This window comes from Typopeltis vanoorti, chromosome 4 (genome assembly GCF_054136105.1).
Source record: "Typopeltis vanoorti isolate ZY-2024b chromosome 4, IOZ_Tvanoo_1.0, whole genome shotgun sequence".
Classification (NCBI taxonomy): domain Eukaryota; kingdom Metazoa; phylum Arthropoda; class Arachnida; order Uropygi; family Thelyphonidae; genus Typopeltis; species Typopeltis vanoorti.
Window position 1 is genome coordinate 155,848,078 of NC_143552.1, and position 21,923 is coordinate 155,870,000.

General features: G+C 37.0%; 1 protein-coding gene across 5 annotated transcripts in view; it reads right to left on the minus strand.

Moving 5' to 3' along the window:
• Positions 1 to 21,923, minus strand: part of LOC150107782 (eukaryotic translation initiation factor 4 gamma 3-like) — a 949,069-nt gene that overhangs the window by 73,835 nt on the left and 853,311 nt on the right. For all 5 annotated transcript variants that reach the window (XM_090392049.1, XM_090392050.1, XM_090392046.1 and 2 more), the window contains exons 27-28: positions 19,736 to 19,940; positions 981 to 1,079 (exon numbers count right to left, since the gene is read on the minus strand). In XM_090392049.1, the coding sequence (XP_090248175.1) occupies positions 981 to 1,079; positions 19,736 to 19,940 (304 nt within the window). The remainder of the gene's footprint in view (positions 1 to 980; positions 1,080 to 19,735; positions 19,941 to 21,923) is intronic.

Below are 21,923 nucleotides of genomic sequence, written 5' to 3' on the forward strand. Positions count from 1 at the left end.
TATCCTCTTTTCGGATATACCACAAAGACAACATGATGACATCCAATACACCAGTACTATAACTATTCCATTTGTCAGCAGTATTTCCAAAAAATTGGCTATCCTTCTAAAACTACACAATATTAGAGTAGCATTCAAGCCAGTCAATGCTATTCGGAAATTTTTAAGATCACCGAAAGACCCTCATACATTCTACAAGTACTCTGGAGTATATAATATACCTTGCTCCTGTGGTGTTAGTTACGTTGGTCAGACCTCTAGAAGCTTCGAAACGAGACAGAAAGAACACATAGGATATGTCAGAAACAACAGACAGGATATTTCATTCCTTTCTTGCCACTTTGCCTCTACCAACCATCTCAATGAGTGGAATAAGAGTCATATGCCCTATATAGAAGAGAAAACTACCATTTCAGAACCTTCAAGGAGGCTGCTACGGTCGCCCTTTCAACAGGAAACCTAAATAAGAATCAAGGTCTAATCCTACCAGAAATTTGGAAAGCTTTAATCAGATCACTAAACATCAAAGAAATGAACTTTCACACCAATTACATTATGTCTCGTAACAAATAAATCATGTTCCCGAGACACGTGCATTGTCTCGCACAATACTAATTTTGTATGAATTAGAACTGTCAGTTAAAACCTAGTCTGTTACCTTCATATAGCTTACCAATTGTATTCCCTGAAGATGCTGATAGCAAAAATCGGCGAAACATGTAGGACGATAAATTAAAACCCACTTGACTAACATTCAAAAAAAGCGTTTTAGTTATAGTAGATGTACTTTTTTTTTTATGCATCTCTGATTTTTTTCCACTTGTATGTAATGTACTCAATGAAGTTTTCTAGAAAAACGAAACTAGTAGTGCCTTTTAGAATTTTTTTTTTTTTTTTTAAATTTTGTCATTTGGCTATGTAGTCATATAAGTTAATTTTTTTGAAAAAAAAAAAAAATATATATATATATATACACATACATTTGCTTGAACAAAGACTGTTACATCCTCATTTGGAGCTAAAAAGTCTGACCACTTAAGTCCTGATTTCTGCCATATTTCTCCTACTTTAGCAGATCCCTGAAAAAATACATCAGAATTTAAGAATAATGAGGGTTTTTTAAACAACTGATCAAAATTAATCTTTCAATTCCAACTTCATATAGTATGTAACATTCCAAATCAATATATATTTATTTTTATATTAAACTTTCAAACAAAAAAGGTTAGAATCTATATTAAATGATGATCTAAAAAAAAAAAAAAAAGGCTGGTTACATTTAACATCAAAATGTTGTAGAGTTGGAGTCTGATGGCTTGTTGTCAGATAGCTGATTGACACACACATCCCCTATAATGTCAAAGAATGATTTGTTTGGGGATATATGGGCTCTTTCATCTGGCGACAAGGAAAACCATGAAAGACATGCACCAGAATATTTCTCACAAGTGATAATTTCCCTCTCCTAAAAAAGTAAAAGTACCTAATGACATCAATATGGCAATATGACTGTGAAAGAAGAGTACGAGTGCTCAGATCTCTCCTCCCATTCCTAAAAGCCACTATGGAAATGATTATCTGACATCAGAATTCCAAAAAGTACACTGCTATTGCACACTTCTTTAAATGAAATCCATTAGAGTGGCATTTGTCACTAGGCTAAGTAATTATATGTAAAAAAAAAAAAAGAAAAAAAGAAGTAGTATGTTTTTAAAAACTGTATGAAATGCTGATGGAAATTAGTGCCACGTTGAATAATGTGTTTAATGTATTTTTTGAATGGTTTGCGGTTATACGCCTTGGGAAAAACAATGTAATGAAAGCTGTTTGAGAAGCTACTCTGATCAATTTCAAGGTGTCAGTGATTGCTGTACAGAAGCTGCTGATGATTTTACAAGCTTAGAGGAAAGTGGAAAAATGAATGGAATCCCTAGTTCAGTTAAGAGTGCTATGAAAATAACTAAAGAAAGGCATAATGCTGAAACCGAACATCTATTAGAAGGTGATGACTGGAGAGATCATGTGAGAGAAGAGTCTCCATGTTCTGGATAGCCAAACAATTTTTAGAAGGTTTTAGTGTCATTATTAGATTTAATGGAATAAATACAGCACAAAGAAACAATTAAACACAAGTTTAATGGATACATCTTAGAATAGTAAAAGCACACAGACAAACAACACTTAAAACAATTACTGGAAAAAATACTAAAAGCATTAAGCCTTATGAGGGACACCCTAAGAATCAAAAATTTCCAAATATTGGGAAGTTTAACACAACTATATTTATTAAGTTTAGGTTGGTTTTTCAAATCTGCTGCTGATTCTAAGAAAGGGCTCAAGTTTATATTTGATGCACTGAAGCATAGTAGTTTTTTCCATTTGATTCTGTACAAGGTATCCAAGGCATAGTCACTTAGACCCAACTGATTATAGGCAGTGGATGTATTTTTAGCCAGAACTCTAAATAAACATCATCCTCCACTGCATTTAAACCTCATCTGAGGATGGCTGCCATTATCCACTTATTTACAAGGTTCCTTGTTCTTTCAAATGATCTTATTATAGTCAAACTGAGACATCTGCTGCCATGGTCAGTCAGGTCTAGCTGACTATGCCCTAAATACCTTGTCACTATGCTTCACTGCAAGAAATATAAACTTGAAAGATTTTTCTTAGAATCAGCAGCAGCAGATATGGGAAAAAAAACAACAAAAAAACTTAATATGGCTGTATTAAACCGTCCAAGATTTGGTAAACTTTAATTCTTAGGTCTCTCACCAAACAGCACCAACAGAAGGCACCCCTCTTAGTACTTTAGGCTTTTAATCTCTTTCCACTCTTATTGCTTTGAGTGTTATGTGGGCTTTTACAATATAAGATGGTAATCTTGATGATGTCTCTGTAACAGAGATGAAATATACGGTCCATTAAACATACATTTAATTCATTCTCATTTGGATAAATCTAATGAGTTTAAACCATCGCATAGGCATAGATACTCTAATATTTTGGTGGCACATAAACCTAAATTCCATGAGGTTTCGTGTACTATCCAAATGTGAAAATAGTATTGTAATGTTTAGAAGACTGAAATTTATGCAGTGTTAGCAAGTAAATGGGAGTAGTTTATTCACCCAGAGGACAAGTTTTAAGGAGAGCAAGAAGGCTACTGAATATGTTGCTGCAGAAATGCCACAGGTGGACGTGAGCTCAAGAAAAGAAATCTATGCATCATCAAAGTTATGAAGAAGTGAAATGGGACTGTTCTTGTGAGGGAAAAAAAAAAAAAAAAAAAAAAAAAGCAAGCCAGGACAGCATTTTGGAAGCAGCATACTTCACAAGTTTTCATTTTCTTACTGTATCAAATTTTCTTTCTTTTTTTTTTTTTTTGTAACTATTTTTCTTAATGTTTTCATTTCATCTGCTTTATTTTTTGAGTTCTATTTTTGTTTCACATGCATATAAGCATCTTTATTTGCGTTACATAAATTGTGCGCTTCTGGTACCCATGACTGCACTATAATGTGATTGTCCATGTAAATACTAGTGGTGGTGGGGGGTAGATGGCATTGGTGTAGTTGTAGAGCAGGTGCCCTCCCTCGATGAGTCCTTGGACTCCCTGGAGGTGTCAAATAATAATAATAATAATAAACAGATGTTACATGTACGAGGTGGTATCAAAAAGTTTCGAGACTAGCTCTGTTTACGAGAAATTACTATATTTATCTACATTTACACATTATGACCTTCAAAATAGTCCCCTTGCATATCAATGCAGCACTCCCAGCATTCTTGCCACTTCTGGAATGTGTCCTGGAAGTCTTCTTTTCGAAGCATGTCAAGCACCTTCTGCGATTCGCGCTGGATGATCTCTGGAATGGTGTCAAAACGGTGACCTTTGAGCTGGATCTTCATCTTAGAAGAGGGTGAAGTCTGCAGGAGCCAAATCTGGTGAGTAGGGTGGGTGCAGAAGTGAGATCATGTTGTTTCTGACGAGAAACTCCCATGCGAGGAGAGCTCGGTGACAGGGTGCATTGTTGTCGTGGAGTATCCAGTTTTTCGCATGCCACAGATCTGGTCGCTTTTGCCAAATGTCTTCCCTCAGACGCTGTAAAACCTGGCAGTAGAACTCGCTATTGACGGTCTGGCCCCTGAGGACAAATTCTTGATGCACAATGCCGCGGATGTCGAAAAAGACAATGAGCATGCACTTGGTCGAGCTGCGGACCTGCCTCGCCTTTTTCGGTCACGGAGATGATGGGCTCTTCCACTGTGAAGACTGTTGCTTCGTCTCAGGGTCGTACCTGTACACCCAAGTTTTGTCACCGGTAATGATCCTCGACATGAAGGATGGGTCATCCACGGCACACTGATGGAGTTCTTGGCAGACTTTGATGCAGTGTTCCTTCTGCTCCTGGGTCAGCAGCCTGGGGACAAACTTGGCAGCAACATGGCGCATGTTCAAATCAGACATGAGGATTGCCTGGACTGTTCTGTATGACACACCGACAATGGCAGCAATGTTGTGGAGTGTTCTCCGACAATCCTTATGCACAAGTTGCCAAATGGTTTTGATGTTTTTGGGGTTGAGCTCGTTGAAAGTCTTCCTGATCTCTCATCGTCTTCCAGTGATGTTCCTCCGCTCTTGAAGCATGCGTGCCACTCAAAACACCTCAAACGACTCATTGCAGCATTGCCGTAAATTTGCCGAATCATGTCAAACATCTCTGTGGCAGATTTGCCCAGTTGCATGCAGAATTTCACGTTTGCTCTTTGTTCTAACTTACTGTCCATGATGAAATAGCAGATGTGGTAATGCAGGTGGTCAGAATAGCATCAGTTGCACAGCTCCCAATGTACACAGGAAGATGTCTTTTGGCACACAGACTTATGAAGGTAGGTGCTCCCTGTGACTGTGCATGCAGCCTTGTGCTGCCATCTGTTGGCATGTTACAAACCTAGTCTCGAAACTTTTTGATACCACCTCGTGTTTTCTGTAAAAACTGAAAATATGAAAGAGGATGCAATGTGTTTAGTTATAAATCTGTACCGCTTTCATGGATGCAGCATAGTGTCTGTGGAAGGGGAGTGCTTTTTATTATGAAGTGCTGCCATTCCAGTTGTTTATTACATTAATTGTTGCAAAATATAGTACATCAACTGTAAATGTCTCTGTACTATATTCAGTGATACAATAAAACTACTTGTTTTTCTTGCTTCTGAAGTATAGTGTCTGTTGGGGATGGAATGTTTTCAGTTTTCTAAAACAGGCATAGTAAGTTAAAATTCATCTATTCCTGAATAAAACTGAAGCCTTTTACGAATTATAAGACCAGTGTCTAACAAAATAATAGAATATGCAATCTATTACTGATATGACAGAAGAGCTGCTGACAAAAAGAAGGAAAAAAAAAAAACCTCCTTCCCTCTACATATTAGGCTTACTGGCCTGTTACAGCGCTATCTTAAGCCATTCTAAGGCATACCCGCCCAGAGGATAAGGTAAATAGCCCTATGCCTCCTGGTATATTCTATGGCTGTAGTTGTGCGTGTTCAAGGGGCCATTTTGCCTGCATGCGGGAGATAAAACCACAGATAAACTGGGGAGAAAACCCTGCAGCTGTCCATGCCCAAGACAATATGAAAGATTGCAAGCTTGGCTATGTCTGAGAAAGATCCTTAAGCTCCTCATGTCAGCAACGGGAATCGAACGCAGGACACTCCTTTCCCAGGCATATGGTTGCGAAATGAATAGCCACTAGGCTAACATGCGGACCATTATTATTATTAATAGACCACCAGAGAGTCGGGGACTCATTGAGGGAGGCCACATGCTACATGCACTAGCTGCCATACTTATTCTTGAATTCCTTCACACTGCTTACATTCACAACATCCAATGGCAATCCATTCCAATTATGCACTACATTATTTGAGAGAAATATCTAGCTCTTCTGAGTGGCCTTCATTCTCCTTGTCCTTTCCCCACCCTCCATAAACTGAAAGATTCCATCAATTGAAATCCTGTAAGACCATTTCAGAAGTTCGTAAGTCTCACTCATATCACTCCTCTTTTTCCTGTTTGCTAGTATCTGAAATTTACAAATTCTCAATCTGTCTTATAATCAGTATTCCACAATCCCAATATCATTTTTAACACTCTCCTTTGCACTCTCTCTCCAATATATCAGAATCACAACAGAAATCAGGAGACCAGAACTGTGCACAATAGTCCAAGTGAGGTCTTATAAAGAGGCAAAATGTTTACATGTTTACATGTTAATATTTGTTTCTGCAATGCAATTATCTTTTGAGTTGTATTTGCAATCTTTGCTACATGGCCTCTGAACTTCAACTACCTATCTACCAACACTCCAATATCCCTAATCTCATCAGTTTCTTCAAGCATAATCCCACAATATAACATGACATCAGATATCTAATCACGCCGAAGTGAATGACTTTACATTTACTGACATCCATTTTCCCATGCCCACAATTCCAGCCTATTCAAATCATTCTGCAAGTACAGTAATACCCCGACTTACGTGAATCTGGAGTTACGCGGTTTCTTATATGTACGTATTCCTGTCCCACCTCACCACTAGTCGTATCTTTCTGGCACCGGCCACATTTGCACATGCTGTGAACAAGCACTTACGTGTTTCGCATGGTCTCCATTCATACACGATTTTTATAGTCTACAAACCTTGCGATTGTTTAATGTTATGTTCTTGATAAAAATTTTATCACATAAAAAATAATCTCGTCCAAAAGAAGCAAGTCTGATTCTTCTACAGCTAGCAAGAAAATGACTTTGGAAACAAAACTCAACATTATTAAGGATTTTGAAGGCAGAATGAAAATTTGTGAGCTAGCAAAGACGTTCGATCTACAGGAATCCACAGTAAGAACAATCATAAAAGATAAAGAAAGAATTCTCGCTGCTGTGAAAAATGCCCAATCATTGAATTCAAGCAAATTCGTAAACGTCATGGGATTATTGGTGAAATGGAAATGATGCTTAAATATGGTGTGATAATCAAATGAGAGTAAAAAATTGTCCAGTTGATCAAACGACAATGATTTTCGAGAGACTAAAAGTAGAAGCTGGAGAAGCAGCCAAAGAAGAAAATTTTGTGGCCAGTAATGGTTGGTTCAAACGATTTGAAAATCACTGTAACTGGCACAGCATCACGGAGAGGCAGCAAGCGCTGATAAAGAAGCTACATCTTCTTTTCCTGAGACACTTAAGGCTATCATCGAGGAAGGTAGCTATAGCAGTCAAACCGTATTTAATGTAGATGAGACCGGCTTGTTCTGGAAAAAGATGCCTAAGAAAACTTTCATCAAGCGTGAAGAAAAAACGTTTCCTGGCTTTAAGGCTTCCAAAGACCGGTTGACAGTAATGCTTGGTGGAAATGCAGCTGTGATCGCAAGTTAAAACCTGCCTTAATTTATCGCTCCAAAAATCCAAGGGCTCTAAAAAATAAATCTAAAGCTGGCTTGCTAGTGATTTGGAAGTCAAATTCTAAAGCTTGGGTGACACTTCTATTTTTGAAGACTGGTTTGGTCACCACTTCATATCTGAAGTTGAATGTTATTGCCAGTTCAAAAAAATTCTGTTTAAAGTTATGCTCATTATTGATAATGCACCTGATCACCCACCTGCAACTTTAATTGATTTTGATCCACATGTAAAAAGTTGTTTTCTTGCCTCCAAATACAACCAGCTTACTTCAACCGATGGACCAAGGAATTATCAAAACATTCAAAGCGTACTACATACAGCGTTCGTTTGCAAGTCTGAATAAAGCTATGAGGCAAAATGAGCAACTGTCTGTTAAAGAGGTTTTGGAAACAGTTTAATGTTTTAGATGCTGTAAGGATTATCGGAGATTCTTGGGGCGAAATTTCCCAAAAAACCTTGAATGGTGTCTGGAAAAAACTTTGTCCATCCTTTTTTAAATGCGAAACGGAAATGTTACCAGAAACTGATCAAGTTGCTGAGGCAATAGAAGAAGTTGTCAACATTGCAAGGCAATTAGACTTAGAAGTCGACAGTGAAGATGTAAGCAAGCTGTTAGCTTGCTTACATCTTCATATAACAAGGAGCTTACAATCGACGAGTTCATAGATGCGTGAGCAAAGTGCTACTGAAGAGACTGAAACCTCATATCCAGTTCTACCAGAAAAGCACATGCCAATTGCAAAAGTAACAGAAGGTCTCAGCTTAATTAAGAAAGGTTTAGAGATTTTGGAGGACATAGATTCTAACGACGAACGAATCGTAGCCACAAGGCAAGGAATAAAAAAATCATTGGCTTGCTATGAACAAATTTTGCATGACAAGAAATTTAGATATAGGCTGTCCCTCTTATACAAATTCAATCTTCTCTGAAACTCACTTCACACATCCAAAAACTTGTATCCATTCCTTCTACACAGTCTACGCATTAAATCATTTGCCACTATAGCTCTTCTTCTTCTTAATTCATTTTTATCATATCAAGGTAAAATACTGATGGTTTTCACTTTCTCACTCTTCTAACAACCCTTTCATGTCCTCTCTTATACTGAACTTATCGCTAGTTAAGTCGTCAGCACCTACTACAATTATGATTTTATTTACTTTTCTGATTTTGAATTGCTGCCTTTATATTCATAATTTTCGTTCCAGGAAAACTCGAAGTTATAACCTGCTCATCAATAGCATGCTTTATTACAGAGTCACCATATCAATCTTATTTTGCTGCTTAATTTTCATTTTCTCCCTATGCTCATTTAAAAGCTTCTCGACTTTTTGTAATTCCCGTGTTGTTTCTCTGACGATCTGCTTTAATTTTGCTATTTTGGAAGTAAATTAATTTTCATTATCCTCCTCCACAACTCCAATAATCTTGTTAGCAGGCTAGTCTTCTTGTTCTTGCCTACAGTTCTCTTTTGAGCATTACTTTTCTTGTGTGTTTCTGGCACCATTTTAAACTAATACTTATTGTTGAAATATTTCAATCAAAATATGTTATGAAATACTAAATACACTAAAATCTACACTAATATACCATAAAACACTAATTTTTTAAGGAACATAATAAAACAGACAAAAATCACCAATTTTACATGATCGCTAAATTCATCGACCAACCACAACGTATCCTCCAATTATGCAATGAACTTAGGATTTGAAAAAGGGCAAATCATCTTGATGATTGGGAACATATATTACTATGTAAAAAGTGTATACTAATTCATCAGTGAATAAAAACAAACTCTTAGAAAATCAAGTAAAATAAAAATAACACACGTAACAAGCACACAACAAATTTTACAAGATGATCTGCTGCTCCATCAATCCACAAGTATTCCTAACACACCTAGATGAATCACCTGATCAGACTTACTAATTCACTGGATTAGCCTATTCCCTGTAGTTATTTACCGAGCTACCAATGTATATAGCTGCTGTTTATTATTGGTTAGTTTTATATTTCACAAACAAATCTCTTTTAAATTCAAGTTTTTTTTTATCTTATTAAAAGAAAAAAATTTTTTTTATGCCATGTCTGGAGTTTATAACATCATATGTTATCTGCTCCACCAAACAATTTATAGGGTACACATATAATATTACAAATGGTAAGTATTAGTAATTTGTTTGCCAGTAATAAAAGTATTTCTATACATTTCTCTTCTTTATATTTCATCATTCCCACCTAGCTCATTAATGATGGTTCACATATTTACAACTTTTAGTAATTCAGATATACCAACTAAATATAGCATTTAACTTAGTGTTTTCTATATCCTAAAACAAATACATTAGTCCCCCCCCCCCCACAGATTTGGTAACAATTAGAGACCAATCAAAATATGTAGCACATCTGCTGATATGTAAGCACAGACTGCTTTGGGCATGGTGTTTTCTTTCACCCTGCCAGATAGTTAGTGTGTCGGCGAGAGAGTTTCGATCATCCTGACATGAATGTGTTAAAAATGCAGTTGTTCCTGAGGGATTTGTTATTTCACCCACCCTCTCCCTTATACGACGATGATCTGAAAAGCTATCAGATTCGACCATAAATGGTAACACTATCGGCAAGATTTTTTTTTCTCTAAGTTCGTACATCTGTCATAAGCATCCATGTGAAATTGCAAGTCATTCTATCAAGTAGTTTGTTTTATACAGCTGCGTGAAGCAAAAGTGTTGTCTCTATCGCTTGAAATTAAAATTATCCCTTGGATAAAAATGAGTATAGTGCGGTTATAAAAGTCTTTGTAAAAAGAAGATTTAACAGCAAAAAAAATTCATTCAAATGCATTTTTGAAAATTATGGAAACAACTACCATGTTTGAATAAAAACTTTAGTTTAATATAACTAAAATCTACATTCGACCTTTATGTCAAGGTCATCTTCTGGAGCATACAACTATACGCAGAAAACAAGCTACACTACAATCAAACTGGTTTGCTAAAGACACTGACCAACTGCTACAACAATTGTTGGCCTGAACTCCGGCAAAAAAAAAAAAAAAATTATACATCAACTCTGCTAGAGTCCTATTATTAGTGTTATCTGTTGGTTGAAGAAATACATTGGGCACAACAACAAGTATCTATGCATTTTTGGAAATTATGGAGACAACTACCGTGTTTGAATAAAACTTTAGTTTAATATTACTAAAATTTTACAATTCGACGTTTCAACCTTTATGTCAAGGTCATCTTCTGGAGCGTACAAATATACACAAGAAACAAGCTATACTACAATCATACTGGTTCGTTAAAGACACTGACTAACCGCTACCACAATTGTTGGCCTGACCTCTGGTGAAAAAAAAAAAAAAAAAAAAAAAAAAAATGTATACATCAACGCTACAGCCCTAACTTATGTTGAATCTTTCATATTAGTTTGGCTGAATGTGTGCCATCCAGATCCTTGGAATTTTCATACCATCTTTATTGTTGATATTTGGGTGGTTTATCAGGATTTCACAGGATTCTTTAAATTTTCTTTCGTACCATGTTTTTGTGTGGTGTAAGGAGCAGGTGCATTTCCAGTTAATTTGGTGTACGGTGTTAAGTGCATGGTCTGAGAGGCCTGCTTCACCATAATGGTTATATTTGATGTGTCTAATGTGTTCTTTCTTGCGTATAGGGATTGTCCGTCCTGTTTCACCAATGTACGGTAAGTTACAGGTGCAGCGGATGCAATAGACTCCAGGATGTGCTAATGGGAGGAGAGGATCCTTAGCGGAGCTGAATATGGTTTTAAGTTTAGTGGGTGGTTTAAAGGTGGCATTGAGGTTATAATGTTGTAGGATTCTGTTGATTTTTTCTGATAACCCTTTAATGTATGGGATGGCTATGGTTTTACTGTAATCTAGATTCGTTTTTGTTGTGGTTTTATAGAGTATTTTATTGACAGTATTTTTGTTATAGCCATTGTTTATGAATGTGTCACTAATGATTTTTAGTTCTTGTTTCATGGCTTGCTGGTTAGAGCAAATAGTTGTGGCTCTGTTTTTAAGGGTGTTTATGACTCCATATTTTTGTGCTGGGTGGTGGTATGAATTTGCATGTATGTATTGGCCTGTGTGTGTCGGTTTTCGGTAGACCGTGAAGAATAGACTGCCTGAAGGAAGACATGTAACTAGTGTGTCTAGGAACGGGAGCGAATTTTGGTTTTCAATTTCGATGGTAAATTGTATGCGTACGTGTTGTTTGTTTAGGTGGCTGAGGAATGTGTTTAGCGTTTGTCGCCCATGCGGCCAGATTGCGAACACGTCGTCAACGTATCTGAGCCAGATTGTCGGTCGAAGCGTGGTGGAATCAAGAGCCGTTTGCTCAAAGGTTTCCATGTAGAAGTTCGCGATTGGGGGGGATAATGGTGAGCCCATGGCTGTACCTTCCTTTTGTAGGTAGAATTTGTTTCGCCACACGAAGTAACCGGACTTTAGTACGTGGGCAAAGAGGGCTGTAATGTCGGGCGGAAATTTGTTCTGTAGTAGGAGAATTGTGTTATTGATGGGGACATTAGTGAAAAGGGCAGAAACATCAAAACTGACTAATAAGTCGTCTTTGTCGTGTTTTGTTATGTTTTTGATTTTGTTTATAAAGTGTTGTGTGTTTTTTTAAGTAGGAGGGGGAATGACCTACCAACTCCTTGAGTGTTGCCGCTAATTTCTTGGCTAGGTGGTAATTGGGACTGTCTATTCCTTCTACTATTGGTCGAAGGGGCACATTTTGTTTGTGTATTTTCGGAACCCCATATATTCTGGGGGGGGCGGGCGTAGTGGGGATTGAGTTTTTTAACTGTGTCTGGTGGCCAAGAAGTGATGGACTTTAGTAGTTTTTCTGTTTTATCCTTTATCCTTTTTGTTGGGTTATAAATTACCATTTTATATGTGTTGTTATCGGCTACTAATTGGTTCATTTGTAGTATGTATGTTGACCTGTCAAGGACAACAGTGGCACTGTCTTTATCAGCTTTCGTTATTATTATGTTCTGTTTGGCTTTTAATGATTTAATTGCTGCTAATTCTGTTTTAGTCAGGTTGTTCTGTATGGTTTTCTTGGTATTTAGGATATTACTGGTTTCTAGTCGTATTTTGTCTGCTATGTTGTTAGGTAGGGATCTGATGCCTCTTTCAATGTGGTAGATAAAATCCAATTTGTTTACCTTTTTAGGCACTATTGCGTAGTTCAGTCCTTTATTCAGCAGCGTGAGTTCGCCGTTGTTCAGGGTGTGGCTTGATAGGTTAATCACATGGTTCTTGCTTGTCGGTGGTTGGTCGTTCCTTGTCTCCCTTGTTTGTTGTTCATTGTTGTTTCTTGGGGAGGAAGTCCTCTGATTGGCCGCCATATTTTGCCGTTGTTTCAACCTGTGGAATTTTTTCTCGAGTTTTTCTTTATTCTTTTCCAGGGTATGCTTGGCCGAATTGTCAGTAATTCTTTCAAGTGTTTGTAGAATGTATGGATTAACATAGTTCGATAGTTCTGATTGTAATTTAGAAACTAGATTTTGTGTTGTATCTAGGTTTCGGCGGGGTGTTTGGATCTGTTCTCTAAGCATTGCTTTTTCTGTGCGGTCATAGATACGGAGTGCCTTAGCGGACGTAAATTTCTTTTTTAGACTGATGCAGATCGGAATGAGGTTATTGTCTCTGCATCTTTTTAAAAAGGCCAGCCGATTGATCAGGAGAGAAATACGAATCTTTAGCTTACCATAGCGATTGCAAAAACATAACACTCGACAAAGACTACTTATTAGTCAGTTTTGAGGTTTCTGCCCTTTTCACTAATGTCCCCATCAATGACACAATTCTCCTACTACAGAACAAATTTCCGCCCAACATTATGGCCCTATTTGCCCACGTACTAAAGTCCAGTTACTTCGTGTGGCAAAACAAATTCTACCTACAAAAGGAAGGTACAGCCATGGGCTCACCATTATCCCCCCCAATCGTGAACTTCTACATGGAAACCTTTGAGCAAAGGGCTCTTGATTCCACCACGCTTTGACCGACAATCTGGCTCAGATACTTTGACGACGTGTTCGCGATCTGGCCGCACTGGCGACAAACGCTAAACACATTCCTCAGCCACCTAAACAAACAACACGAACGCATACAATTTACCATCGAAATCGAAAACCAAAATTCGCTCCCGTTCCTAGACACACTAGTTATACGTCTTCCTTCAGGCAGTCTATCCTTCACGGTCTACCGAAAACCGACACACATGGGCCAATACATGCATGCAAATTCATACCACCACCCAGCACAAAAATATGGAGTCATAAACACCCTTAAACACAGAGCCACAACTATTTGCTCTAACCAGCAAGCCCTGAAACAAGAACTAAAAATCATTAGTGACACATTCATAAACAATGGCTATAACAAAAATACTGTCAATAAAATACACTATAAAACCACAACAAAAACAAATCAAGATTACAGTAAAACCATAGCCATCCCATACATTAAAAGGTTAGAAAAAATCAACAGAATCCTACAACATTATAACCTCAATGCCACCTTTAAACCACCCACTAAACTTAAAACCATATTCAGCTCCGCTAAGGATCCTCTCCTCCCATTAGCACATCCTGGAGTCTATTGCATCCGCTGCACCTGTAATTTACCGTACATTGGTGAAACAGGACGGACAATCCCTATATGCAAGAAAGAACACATTAGACACATCAAATATAACCATTATGGTGAAGCAGGCTTCTCAGACCATGCACTTAACACCTTATACCTGCTCCTTACACCGCACAAAAACATGGTACGAAAGAAAATTTAAAGAATCCTGCGAAATCCTGATAAACCACCCAAATATCAACAATAAAGATGGTATGAAAATTCCAAGGATCTGGATGGCACACATTCAGCCAACCTAATATGAAAGATTCAACATAAGTCAGGACTCTAGCCAATCCGCTAGTAATAGAAACCATTCCACTCCAACTGGCTGGAATGATGTTAGGATTCTAGCGTTGATGTATACATTTTTTTTATTTTTTTTCACCAGAGGTCAGGCCAACAATTATGGTAGCGGTTAGTCAGTGTCTTTAACGAACCAATATGATTGTAGTATAGCTTGTTTCTTGTGTATATTTGTACGCTCCAGAAGATGACCTTGACATAAAGGTCGAAACATCGAATTGTAAAATTTTAGTAATATTAAACTAAAGTTTTTATTCAAACACGGTAGTTGTCCCCATAACTTCCAAAAATGTTCAGATCACCGTGCAAGCCTAAAAGAAAGGAACAAGTATCTATCTATATACATATATTAACATCATGTACACATTCCAGCCAGTTGGTATGGAATGGTTTCTAATACTAGCTGAGGATTGGCTAGAGTCCTGATTTATGCTGGATCTTATATATTAGGTAGGCTGAATGTGTGCCATCTAGATCCTTGGAATTTTCATGCCATCTTTGTTGTTGATATTTGGGTATTTTATCAGGATTTCGCAGGCTTCCTTAAATTTCCTTTCGAACCAGGTTTTTGTGTGGTGTAAAGAGCAGGTGCTTTTCCAGTTGATTTGGCGTGAGGTGTTGAGTGCATGGTCTGAGAGGCCTGCTTCACCATAATGGTTATATTTAATGTGTTCTTTCTTGCGTATAGGGATTGTCCATCCTGTTTCACCAATGTACAGTAAGTACAATGGTGAAACAGGTGCAGCGGATGCAATAGACTCCAGGATGTGCTAATGGGAGGAGAGGATCCTTAGAGGAGTTGAATATGGTTTTAAGTTTAGTGAGTGGTTTAAAGGTGGCATTGAGGTTATAATGTTGTAGGATTCTGTTCATTTTTTCCGATAACCCTTTAATGTATTGGATGGCCATGGTTTTACTATAATCTAGATTCGTTTTTGTTGTAGTTTTATGGAGTATTTTATTAACAGTATTTTTGTTATAGTCATTATTTATGAATGTGTCGCTGATGATTTTTAGTTCTTGTTTCATGGCTTGCTGGTTAGAGAAAATTGTTATAGCTCTGTTTTTAAGGGTGTTAATGACTCCATATTTTTGTGATGGGTGGTGGTATGAATTAGCATGTATGTATTGGCCAGTGTGTGTCGGTTTTCGGTAGACCGTGAAGGATAGACTGCTTGAAGGAAGATGTATGACTAGTGTGTCTAGGAACGGGAGTGAATTTTGGTTTCCCTACCATCGAAATCGAAAACCAAGCATTCAACACCTCACACCAAATCAACTGGAAAAGCACCTGCTCTTTACACCACACAAAAACCTGGTACGAAAGGAAATTTAAGGACGCCTGCGAAATCCTGATAAACCACCCAAATATCAACAACAAAGATGGCATGAAAATTCCAAGGATCTGGATGGCACACATTCAGCCTACCTAATATATAAGATCCAGCATAAGTCAGGACTCTAGCCAATCTTCAGCTAGTATTAGAAACCATTCCATATCAACTGGCTGGAATGTGTACATGATGTTAATATATGTATATAGATAGATACTTGTTGTTGTGCCCAATGTATTTCTACAACCAACAGATAACACTAATAATAGGACTCTAGCTTTGATGTATAATTTTTTTTTTCTCACCAGAGGTCAGGCCAACAATTGTTGTAGTGGTTGGTCAGTGTCTTTAACAAACCAGTTTGATTGTAGTGTAGCTTGTTTTCTGTGTATAGTTGTATGCTCCAGAAGATGACCTTCACATAAAGGTCGAAACGTCGAATGTAGATTTTAGTTATATTAAACTAAAGTTTTTATTCAAACATGGTAGTTGTCTCCCTAATTTTCAGAAATGCATTTGGATCACCGTGTAAGCTTAAAAGAAAAAATTCATTCAAAGTTCATAAAAGTTTATGGGCACTCTTCTCCTTCATTTTCGACAATTAAGAAATGGGCTGCTGAGTTTAAATGTGGCCGTACCAGCCTTGAAGATGATCCATGTGAAGGATGTCCAAAAAGTGCAACAAACACCAGAAATTATTGATCAAGTGCACGATATGATATTGGATGACCGGCTAATCCAAGTGAATGTATACTACGTGTACGTGGGTGCCACGATGCTCACAGCAGATCAAAAACGCACTCTCACGAAAATCTCTAAACAGTGCTTGGAGTGTTTTAACAAGAATAAACCTGATTTTGTGCATCGATTTATTACTATGGATGAGACTTGGATTCACCATTACACACCAGAATCCAAATGGCTGTCAAAACATTGGACAGAAGCTGGTTGTTCAGTGTCAAAGACGACAAAGTCAGTTCCATAAGCAGGAAAGGTTATGGCATCAGTGTTTTGGGATGGTAAAGGCATTTTGTATATTAATTATCTTGAAAAGGGTAAAACAATAACCTGGGAATATTATTCCGATCTTTTAACCAGACTAGACAAAAAATATTCGTGAGAAAAGACTCAGGACAATGCACCTGCCCACAAAGGTGTTTTGGCAATGGGAAAATTAAGGAATCTGCACTATGAATTGTTGGAACATCCACCCTATTCCCTAGATTTGGCTCCCTCCAACTTCTATCTCTTCCCAAAACTAAAACTCTACCTCGCTGGTCAGCATTTTTCTTCGAATCAAGAGGTGACTGCATCTGTAGAGACGTATTTTGTAGATCTTTCTGAGAACCACTACAGGAACGGAATAATGGCATTGGAGCATCGCTTTAATAAATGTATTAGTCTTAAGGGAGATTATGTTGAAAAATAAAAATAATTTTGAAATTATAAATTCGTTTTTTCCTTGTTAAGCCGAGAACTTGGAATAATGCTCTCACATTTTTGGTGGTGCACCTAAGACCTCTCAAAATTTTTGATGCTGTTCAGAAGAAAGCAGTTTCTAATGATTAATTCCTTTCAACTCCTGAATGCTCTGCCATAGTCAGGATCATATGAAAATAATAATGACTTCAATCTGTGTGTTATACAGGCACTGATGAAACTTTTTCAATGACAAGGATTTCTTCTTCAAAGAGGTCTCTTTGGAATAAGACTGGACAAGCTCCTCTACATCTTCTGGTGTCACCATGAGGGCAACCAAGCTGATGTTACACTATTGATGACGTTATAGTTGGGATGAGGTAGGAGTGCCCAAAACCCTTTCACTATGCCTCTCCACACACACACACAATCGTACAGATTAACTTTCTGACTCTAATGATGGTGGAATCATTAGATTGAGTTGGTGGACTTGATAGGATGACAGACCATAACAACAAACTATAGCAGTGAAATGTTGCAAATAAGATCCCAAATAGTGATAGTCTGGGATCACAGCATCTTATTTCTAGTTGTTAGTCAGAATAAGTTAGGTTAAGACAGGACCAATGATAATGCGCTTGGTCAAATTCCTTATCAGATAAAGTGAAACGTTAGAATGGCTGAATCCTCAGCATTCCTTACCTGGTGTTAGTGAAGTGTAAAAACTCCATCACTAAAAACAATGATTCTATTGAGGCCGTATTCATGTGATTAGATACATGGCCATATCATGCTTTACGTGCATTGAGAAGTGAACACCTTTAGGTTCTTAATGTGTGATGACGACAATGACTATAATTCAGAATCCCGTTGAGCCACTGCAACAATACCATTCGCGCCTCGCCCATCGAAAGGCAATGCTAGTTGGAGTTGCCTTCATATTGTTTACAGTGCAATCACTCTGGTAATGAGGCCACTAGAATGGAAGCATTAAGGGCTGTCGAGACTAAGTGGCTACTGCTTCCAACACTCTGGGTTTGTGCTTAGAGTGGCAGCTATCATACTGTGATTTTACTGAGACCTCAGCCTCTGACTTGAGGGCAATCTGATCTAACTGTGGCACTTCAGTTTCTTTTCTTTTTTGTTGCTCACTGGGTTTGAACCTTTCAAAATTGGGCACGACAGATTTTTCCATGCTATTAGCAATGATTTCTGGCTTACATTCTCAGAGGCTTCACTAACATATCCTTAGTATCTCTGATGTTATAAATAGTGGTGGCAGAATTCTGTAAGATAACTCTTCTATTAATGCCACTTGTCTTTTCCATTAGTTGACATGAAACATTATTCAAACATGAGTTTATGTTTGCTATGGCACACTGATCCACTGGATGACATTCGTGGGGTAAAAATTTTCACTTTTATGAATCTTGGAGAATACTCCAAAAGCTATAGGCAAACAGGAGGAGTCTTCTATGTCAAGTTCTTAACATGAAGATATCATTTGATAGCTGACATAAAATAATTAACAAACCAATCTTGAAATATTTCATTGTTACCCACACCTTTTGATTACTACTCTTAAACATGATTGGGAGATGATGCAATTACATTTTCCAATTACTTTCGGTTCCCAGAATGAAAGGAGTGGCTTCATTTTGAAATCTCCTGAGGCATTTGTTCCCAACAGCAATGCTGCATTGGGTGATATTTTGATGTTTTGTGTCCTTGCAGTTTCTGTTCACCCATCCTAATACAGTATGTTCTTTTGGACATGCTTTTTTCAGAAGAAACTGGTTTCAAAGTGGAACATTTGGGAAGGGACACATTATTTGAAATTTCCCATGAATTTTCATGCTACTTCTTTAGGCCTCATAGATGGTTTAATTTAAGTTCTATTGTGAAAACATCTAAACAACCCACAACTTTCTGGTAGATTTAAATATTCGATTTGGATCGTCTTTCTTTTCAGGTGAAAATATATCACATGCACCTTTTCATAAATTATATCTACTACATACTCTATCTTTTTTCAGGTCTATCTGCAAACCATTCCAGCAGTTGATTTTCAAGAAGCAGTAAAATTTCTTCCTTAGGTTTAACTACTTTTATGGAGATGCCTACATGCTTAAGAGCATCATGCACAACGTGACAAACATCCCCCTTCTTTCCCCCGCTCTGATGATAATTGTATAATCTTGATTATATCACATAAAAGGCTTCTTATTTAACTGGAAACTGGATCCTATCTAACTGGAAACAAGCACAATTCTTTAACAAATATATATATATATTTAAAAATATGAGTCAAAATTTGATGGGCAAAGAGTGTAAGTTTCTGTTTGATATTTGTTATTATGTGACATCTCATCATGTAATAGACTATATATCAAATAGAAACCTGCTAATAGGCAATATGAAAATGCACTTGTTTCATCCTGCTAATAATTTCTTGTGAGAGGTAAAATACTATATATTGAACAAAAAGAACATAAATAAAAACAGCAAATTTTGGAAAGTAAACTTACTCTTTTCTTTTCTGCTGCATGCAGAACTGCAGATAATAATTTCCCTGCTGTATAATTTACTATACATGGCTGAACTGCATCTTTTAGAAAAGTAAAGGGTATGCTGTTGTCCTCAATCATGGGTTCAATTAGCTCACCTAAATACTCCCAAATCATAGGAATATCAAGGGCATAATCTTCTGCCATTTCCAGGATCCCTTTCAGACTGAAAGAAAAAAAAATAAAATAAATAAAATTTAAATATTCAAGATATTACACATTCAAATAAGATATATTTGAATTTATTTATTTCAGGACAATTTATTTATTTATTTATGAAAAAAAAAAAAAGACTGCAATTTTTGACTATGTTTCATAAGTAATTGTTCTCCATTATTATTTGCCGTCATGCCAAAACAACTAAGGCTATGAGGCTTTTCATATATCTAAAGCCTTATATCATATTTGCCATAAAGGTTATTAAGCATGCACTAGTCATATGATCTATCTCCTGACTTGTGCAAGTGGATTGCAAGCTTTTTCTCTGGTGGCACATTAGGTATGATGGTGGATAGATCATTATTCTCAAGCTCTAAAATTAATGCTGGAGTTGCATAAAGCTATATAATTCTATGGCTTTCTGGAGGAAAGTCATTGAAATATATATTTCAATGACTTTCATTTATGCACTACACGAATAAACTAGGATAATTTTATAGATACCCGAGAAGGCAATGTTGTAGAATATCAGTTTCTACAACCCAAAATTCTGCCCTTCCAATTATTTTTGCAACAGGGTTCTGATAACTTTGTCAACTTGAATGATGGCAAAATTTGGTCCTGTCTTACTTTTAACAGCACTCAAATCTTTGGACAAGATGAAATTTCACTTTTAGGGGTAACTCTAACCTCCAATTTTTCTTGGCATAAATATATTACAACATTGCCTTCTCGGTATCTATAAAATTAACCTAGTGAACAGGCTTAGGAGAATGTTACTCATCTCTTAATTTTTAAGGAACTAACTTATATTTTGCTGGATTTCAAACCAGGATCTTTGCAGCACAACCACATGTTACAGTACAAGACCTAAAGTTCTAATTTGGTGCCCCCCCCCCACCCTCCAATATGATATAAACAGAAGTAGTCTCCTCCTTTCTCTAATATTACAATTCTTATTTTTGATTTACAATACTAGATTTTCTACAGTCCTGTTTATAGTTGGATTGGAAATGATTTTAAGATGATTGTATACCAAACTTTTGGCCATTTAATGCAAACCATACTTAATGAAGTTAAGAAAGTGCTTCTTATTCATTGCCAATTCTAAAAATAATCTCTAACTTATGAGTTCTGTATAGCACACATGTAATGTGCAAAAAGGTGTCCAAAGCATAGTCTGCTAGTCCTGACTGACCACAGTGATGGTAGTGAGTGTATTTCTTGTGTTCTTCAAGGTAGATGTTAACAGATCTGTCTGTCAGCAGTAAGCCATGTTTCAGGCACAGGGTACATCATACACTCCAGAATGTGAAAAGGATGGAGTTTGTCTTTTGATTGAGTGGATCAGTTTGTTAGCTTAAAGTGTGGTTTGAATGTTGTGTGAAATTTATATTTCTTTAGGAGTTTAGGCTCTCTTTTAAATGTACCATGAATGGGATAGGAATAATAATGCTTTGGTCTTGTGAATTCGGGAAGAGGAGAAATAATATTTTATCTATTATGTAGGGCTATAGCCTTGAGTAAAAAAAATAGTTGGTGAAGGTAGTTGAGTTCAGTGGTGAGAGCTGTGTTACTAAAATAATTAGATCTATGGATTAGTCTTTTTGAGCATCTCATACTATTGGGTTGGATGATGGTGTGATTGTTTATGCAAGTATTTTCTGTGTGTGTGTGTGTGTTGGTTTCCATAAAAACAAAGTGAACCATCTGAAAAATATGTGACTAGTATATCAAGAAATGGCAAAGTCCCACAAAATAGATAAAATAGTAATTGCCCATTTCTCATACCACCGTACCTCTCTGATACACACACAGGGCCAAAGAACTAGTATTTCTATTCAATACATCTGGAGTGCATTTGAAAAAGACAGTTAAAGTAGTAAGTAAAACTAATCTTTGTACCACGTTCAAACTACATGTCAAACTAGCAACCCTAATCCACTCAGCCAAAGTAGAAACTTTATCTATTATCATATCAAAATCTCTA